The following is a 7,332-nucleotide window of genomic DNA, read 5'->3' as shown; positions in this document are numbered from 1 at the left end:
TGTTCATAAATAACAAAACAGGGACTTGAACAAAACAATAAAAGGGACAGACATTCACAAAGCAGTGTTAAGATATTGTTTAGGGCAGTGCTTTGTTCTGTTGATTGTCGATTAAGATTCGTAAACAATGAACACTGACAGACTGGGGCACATCACAGTCCAGGGTAGACTCGACGAGGAGCAGCCTGACCCTCTTCTCAAAGTGTTTTGGTTGGAAGCCAGGTCTCGGTGGAACACTGTCGAGTGCACTGTAGATTAGAGCGTTAAGCACACTAAAAACCTCCAGAGGACAAGCGACCGATTGCCGTTGTCCAAAAACTCACTGCCTTTCATTGCTGGGTGGTGGGGCTGAGATTGTTTAGAAGCATTTCCTGTGCACAATGGAAGGACCCGCCTCATCATATTCCTGTTTGCTGATCCACATCTGCTGGAAGGTGGAAAGTGAAGCTAGGATCGAGCCTCCAATCCAGACTGAGTATTTACGCTCAGGTGGGGCAATAATCTGCAGAGAGAAAAAGTGAGAAACAATCATTTCAGAACTTGGCTCTGTCAAAATAGGTGATGAAAGAACAATCCATCCAATTATTTGTACATTTAACATTTACAATGCAGATGTGTGTCTTTAAGGGCGCTGTTACTACATCTCCTAAAATGCTTCCCTCAGTCTCCAATATTTTTACAGTGTGGTCTCCATCTCTATAACCATGTCCCAAGGACAGGAACTGAGATGGACAAGATATTAACGTTGCAAAGAGTGCATTTCAGACTCAATTATCTCCTTCAGACCACAGCACAGCTGCTGCTCGGGCTACAAAGATGTCATCAACCCTGTCCTCAGCAGGGCGGCGTGTGGCACAGTGGTTAGCACTGGGACTGCGGCGCTGCCAACCCGAGTTCGATCCCGGCCCTGGGTCACTGTCCGTGTGGAGTCTGCACGTTCTCCCCGTGTCTGCGTGGGTTTCGCCCCCCCACAACCCAAAGATGTGCCGGGCAGGTGGATTGGCCCCTTAATTGGAGAAAAAAATAATTGGGTGCTCTGAATTTATTTCAAAAAATCTCTGTCCTCAATACAGGGCAGCACGGGAGCACAGTGGTTAGCACTGTGACTTCACAGCGCCAGGGTCCCAGGTTCGATTCCCGGCTTGGGTCACTGTCTGTGTGAAGTCTGCACGTTCTCCCCGTGTCTGCGTGGGTTTCCTCCGGGTGCTCCGGTTTCCTCCCACAGCCCAAAGGCATGCAGGTTAGGTGGATTGGCCGTGATCAATTGCTCTTCATGACCAAAAAGGCTAGGAGGGGTTATTGGGTTATGGGGATAGGGTGGAAGTGAGGGCTTAAGTGGGTCGGTGCAGACTCGATGGGCCGAACGGCCTCCTTCTGCACTGTATGTTCTGTGTTCTAAGTAATATTGAGTAATTGCCTTTCCAGGGAGGAGAGAAGAATGGTTTGCCTTAGACAGAGGAGCGTTGATGATAGAGCATGTTCGCTGCTCGGTAACTTCCTATTGAGGGTTCTTGTAAGGGGGGGGGGGCTGGAGTATTAATAATCAGTGGGTACCTACCTTAATCTTCATCGTGCTGGGGGCTAGGGCAGTGATTTCCTTCTGCATGCGGTCGGCAATACCGGGGTACATGGTGGTACCACCAGATAGGACATTGTTGGCATACAGATCCTTACGAATGTCAATATCACACTTCATGATGCTGTTGTAGGTGGTCTCATGGATGCCAGCAGATTCCATACCTGGTTTAATGAGACAGAGCAGAGAAGGTAAGAGTGAGATACAGTCTGATGTTGATGCCCTATCATCTCAGCAGAGAGCAATGAAATAGGTCGGGTGGGGGTGGGGGTGGGGGGGGGGGGCAAATTACTTTTTACTCCTTCTCCCTCCCTCCAATGCTAGTTGTACGAGTGCTTGAAGAGACGGAAATATTTCTGGGTCAGCTATTAGAAGCAATGATTACTGACGGGAGCCAACTCAGACCCTGATTCTAAAAACTGCAGATCACCCTGGAAGTTGATGCGTTTTTCAGTTCATTTGACATTTAGGACTCCTGACCAAAATTGAACTGATCAAGTTGGATTTTTCCCATGAAAGCAGGTCCGATGGCTTTAGGTATAGACCACGGTTCTATTGCTTTAGTCTCCCATAGTTAGCTAGTGGTGAGGATACCGCCAGTGGGCTTCAGAGGAGGAAAGGAAATAGAAAATAATTTAGCCGACGGTCCTGCTCCTGGTAGCTTTCCACCAGTTTTCTATGGGTGACCAATGATCAGGTCCAGGTGATATCCCCATGGTCAAATAGCTTGACTTAGGCAGAGTTTTGGTTGGACCCACACTCAATACGTCATTCGGACAGACATCAGAGAAGCAATGTAAGGTCTAGCTCATGGCGCAGTCCACTGGATAGAGTTCTTACCAATGAAGGATGGCTGGAAGAGGGTCTCTGGACACCTGAAACGTTCATTGCCAATGGTGATGACCTGGCCATCGGGAAGTTCATAACTTTTCTCCAGAGATGAAGATGATGCAGCTGTCGCCATCTCATTCTCAAAGTCCAGAGCCACGTAGCAAAGTTTTTCCTTGATGTCACGGACAATTTCACGTTCAGCTGAATCAAGCAAAATCAAGATGGTTAGCACAAAGTGAACGGACCCAAAGCAAAGTCTGCCCTGAGGGTTCAGTCTTTTCACTCACCAGTGGTGACAAATGAATAACCACGCTCTGTGAGAATCTTCATCAGGTAGTCAGTCAGGTCGCGACCAGCCAGATCCAGGCGCATGATGGCGTGAGGGAGAGCATAACCTTCATAGATGGGGACGTTATGGGTCACACCATCACCAGAGTCCAGAACAATTCCTGCAGCACAAGACACAGAAAGTAAAAATGTCAGACAGAATAATAATAATAATCTTTATTGTCACAAGTAGGCTGACATTAACACTGCAATGAAGTTACTGCGAAAAGCCCCTAGTCGCCACATTCCGGCGCCTGTTCGGGTACACAGCGGGAGAATTCAGAATGTCCAATTCACCCAACAGCACGTCTTTCGGGACTTGTGGGAGGAAACCGGAGCACCCGGAGGAAACCCACGCAGACACGGGGAGAACGTGCAGACTCTGCACAGACAGTGACCCAAGCCGGGAATCGAACCCGGGACCCCGGCGCTGCGAAGCAACAGTGCTAACTACTATGCTACCGTGCTGCTATAGTGTGATGTTTTCCTTATTTTTTGAGTGTGGGAAAGGATAAAATCGTAATTTCACGTCCGTCTCCACCTGGTAACTTGGGAAACAATGTGATGGAGATGGAATCACTGTTGATTCTCAGTTAACACCAGGACAATCAAGACTAATTCTCAGGGTAACTTTCTTTCCCCAGCCGGGTTACCTGACCAAGGCGCAAGGCTCACTCAACCCAACTTCCAACAGGAAAGCTCCCAATTCCAGGGAAACATGGGGAGATCTGATGAGGGCAGAACCAGGTTCATCTGTGATGAACTCAACAGTGGAACAGCCTGCTGCCACTCACCATTTAGGTTCTCATTCACCCCTGGTGAGACGTGCTGCTTTTAGAGGCAGTACTTTAAGCTTATATATGTCCACGGCTCATTCCTCCTACTCTTTACATTTTTGAAACTAAATGATTGGAAGTAAAAAAATCCAACTGTACCAGTGGTGCGGCCGGAGGCATACAGGGACAGCACAGCTTGGATGGCGACATACATGGCGGGTACGTTGAAGGTCTCAAACATGATTTGGGTCATCTTCTCCCGGTTAGCCTTGGGGTTGAGGGGGGCTTCAGTGAGCAGGGTGGGATGTTCCTCAGGGGCCACACGAAGCTCATTGTAGAAAGTGTGGTGCCAGATCTTCTCCATATCATCCCAGTTGGTAATGATGCCGTGTTCAATTGGGTATTTTAAAGTCAGGATGCCTCTCTTGCTCTGGGCCTCATCTCCTACATAGGCGTCTTTTTGACCCATACCAACCATGACACCCTGAAACAGGCCAAGAAACACATTAGAATTAGTTCAGACAAGCACCACAATGAGAAAACTGGCCTCTGAATGTCACAGACCAGTTCGGTTAACTACAGTGTCTCGTTCCTCGGCACCCAGCTTCAGTTGGAGAGGGAAGGTGAGTGTGTGCACTGGGCTGAAGTGGGCCTACCCCTTTTTTCGCCCACCTCAAGGTGGGGGGGGGGGGGGGGGGGGGGGCTATCTGAGGAAGCAGCTGCAAATTCTTTCAGACCCTCCATGATCACCCGGTGTAAACTGGCTGTGACTTCATGCGTGTCAGTGTAGCTCCCAAAATCTTCAGCCTTATATTTCCAGATAAGAAATGAGGGACCCAAAATGTGTGACCCAAAAATATCTGGCAAATCCCCAGAAGAAAAAAAATAAAGCTGGGAACATCCTGATTGTGGGAGCCGGACTGGAAATAGAGACGTGTAAGAGAGAGTGTCAGATTCCAGATTCCGGCCCAACATTCTGGACATGTCACACCAGCAACATTGCCTTGTACAGGATCAGCTCTCTATATTTAGTCACCTCGATTATCTGTCAATGATTCAGAGACTCATCATACTGAAGGAGTCAAATGATTCAGCAATGACAACGCTGGCAAAAAAAAAACCCAATAGGGGGGTGGGGTGGGAGGGGGAGATGAGGAGGATGTGTTTTTTTTGACACAGCGAGTTGTTGTGATTGAGAAGGTTCTGCCTGAAAGGGCAGCGGAAGCAGATTCAACAGGAACTTTCCAAAAGGGGGGATTGGGGAAATACTTGAAAGAGAAAATGCAATCTATGGGGAAAGAGCAGGGGAGTGGGAATTAATTATATAAATGGCTCTGCAACAATGATTAAATTGTCGACTTGTGCATTGTATAGTTCTGTGTGTCTCAGTTTTCTGTTTCTGAGCCTCACAGCACTTTAAGTGTAACAAGGGAAGTTGTACACCTGCCGTTTAACGCAATTCTAAATGTGCTCCATAGACGAATCATCCATCAGACTTTTGTACGAGTGGGTGGGGTACAGGGAATATATGAAAAGGGGGCATGTGGGGTAGAGGGGGTAAGATGACAACTGCGGGGGTACCTGGTGCCTGGGCCGGCCCACGATGGAAGGGAAAACAGCCCTGGGAGCGTCATCACCGGCAAAGCCAGCCTTTACCAGACCGGAACCATTGTCACAGACCAGTGCGGTGGTTTCCTCGTCGTCACACATGCTGCTGGATTTCTGCGATTAGAGGGAGGGAGAAAATGCAGTTAAAATTCCAAATCACACAGAGGTTTAATAAACAGACAGGTGATGTTGAGACGCTGCCCACCTTGCTGCCCTGTTCCCTCAGAAGACACCCACTTTTGAGTATTTGCCTTGCGTGTGGGCTGGCTGGCTAAGCAGAATGTTCTGGAAAGAGTTCCACTTCCCTCTACTCCCCCTCAGCTCCCTCACCCCTCAACCTCCAAAAATTCCAACCCATTTCCAAGGAATGAGCAACTTTGTTTTGGAGTCTTCATTCAGGAGAATGAGAGAAACAGAGTTAGGATTGAAAAGAAGGGAAAGATATATCTGCAGATTGTGAAAATGGGGTGGGGAGCTCAGTGTTTGAAACTGTTCCATAAAGGACACAGATCAGGCAAGGCTCAGACAAGGGCACAGACACAGATCAGACAAGAGAGAAAGTGCAGCTAAGCCAAGACTTCCAGGATCCCATCAGATCCAACATCCTTTGCACTCACACATTCACTCAGTCAACGGTTGGAAAAACTTACCCCAGACACAATTCCACTTGAATTGATTCTCAATCTGCCCTTTCACACTGCTGTCAACAGACATAGACCCTGGGAGTTACTTTGGGCTTTGGTGTGAAGGAGGAGTAAGTAGAAGGGAGAGGGGGGGGAGGGAGGGAGGGAGGGGCAGGAGATGGCAAGAGAGCAGTATTAAAAAGGGAGAATGGTGGGTTCAGATGGGAACCGAGGAACGCAGCTGTCTCGCAGGCAGTGTCCTGGTTATTCCATCCCATTGCAAGCTTGGAGGAGACGGGAATGTTGCTGACCATTTTGATTGGCTCATTAATCAACAATAATTTTGAAAATGATTGTGTACGTATCTTAGCCCAACATATCTGTTTTTTCCGATCGGAAAGAGGGAGGAAGCTGCATTGCTGGGATCAGAGGACAAAAAGGCAGTCTTTCAAGACACCGGGAGAGCGCCCAATCCCAATTTTCTCCCAGTTATCAGTTACGCATTGATAGAATCCCATTTCCAGCCAGCAAGGCTCTTTGGCAGCAATGAGCAGAGTTACTCTGCATTAGAAGAGATGAATCTCGGACAAATCCAAAACGCACCAGTGATAATGCCAGAAGCAATCACATTTTCTGATTTTAACAATCACCATTTATCTAGAAATTGGATTAAATTGTCGGATTGGCTCAATACTTCAAACAAACCGCTCACTCAGTCACATTCTAAAATCCACTTCCTCCCAATGTTAAGTCTTCTTTCCACTGATATCTTAATCTGCTAAAATAATTTCTGTTTCCGATTTCCCACTTGTTCTCCCCCACATTTCCTTTGCTCATTTCTCCATTTGTTTACTGTTATTTTCTGTCAGCTCATATTTCTTCGAGAATGTGCTCAAACCTTCTGCCACTACTGCCCTGTCCAAGTTGAAAGTCCGCCGATCCTTGCCCCCTTGCCTCCTGTAGTATGAGAAAGAGCTAGAATTTGATCTTACCGGCTCCTAGGAGAGAGAGAGAGAGAGAGAGAGGTCTAGGTGGGTACTGGTGGTAGGGTGTCCTGCTCTGTGCCAGTCTGGCTTTTATAGTTCACAGAGAATCCCAGATTTGCTCCACTCTCAGGTCTCCAGAAGGAAGGAATTGTCAGTCTCACACGCCATATTTGGAGAAGGGCCGAGGCTCATTTTACCGGCCCATTCAAGGTGAAATAGTGTCAATGCGACCCAATGAGATAGAGAGAGCCATGTTAGGGAAAGAGGGCACCAATCAGAACTAACTATGGAGAAGGAATACCTCTCCTTATACGGAAAGCCTTCTGGGAAAGACCTGCATGTGTCTGTTGAACCATCTCCCAGCTATTATTGCAGTAACCAGATCTGTAGCTGAACTGAGCCAAAGATACGTTAATCCAGTGGCCATTGACAACCTGGGTGTCTGACAGCTTGCAAAGGCACAGCTCTCATTTCAACTACCTTGCTACACTAACCTCCAAAAGGTGGAAATGGGAGAGGAGGTGGAGGATGGACGAGGTGGTGCAGGGAGTTGGGAAAGGATTTCAGGAAAGGAGGTAGAGAAGACAGGTGGGGGAGGGAAAGGC

General features: G+C 47.9%; 1 protein-coding gene across 1 annotated transcript; it reads right to left on the bottom strand.

Annotated features, from left to right (window-relative positions):
* Positions 1-354: 354 nt before the first annotated feature.
* LOC140399824 (actin, alpha cardiac muscle 1-like) lies at positions 355-6,870 on the bottom strand. Its single transcript, XM_072489274.1, has 7 exons — positions 6,734-6,870; positions 5,092-5,232; positions 3,670-3,994; positions 2,695-2,856; positions 2,417-2,608; positions 1,559-1,740; positions 355-502 (listed from the first exon to the last, which is right to left on the bottom strand). Exons 2-7 carry the CDS (start codon positions 5,218-5,220, stop codon positions 359-361), a joined length of 1,134 nt encoding a protein of 377 aa, XP_072345375.1. The 5' UTR covers positions 5,221-5,232; positions 6,734-6,870; the 3' UTR covers positions 355-358.
* Between the last annotated feature and the right edge of the window lie 462 nt (positions 6,871-7,332).

The sequence above is a fragment of the Scyliorhinus torazame genome, chromosome 24 (assembly GCF_047496885.1).
Source record: "Scyliorhinus torazame isolate Kashiwa2021f chromosome 24, sScyTor2.1, whole genome shotgun sequence".
Classification (NCBI taxonomy): domain Eukaryota; kingdom Metazoa; phylum Chordata; class Chondrichthyes; order Carcharhiniformes; family Scyliorhinidae; genus Scyliorhinus; species Scyliorhinus torazame.
Note: the sequence above shows the minus strand (reverse complement) of the source record. Positions and strands in the feature narration are given on the sequence as shown.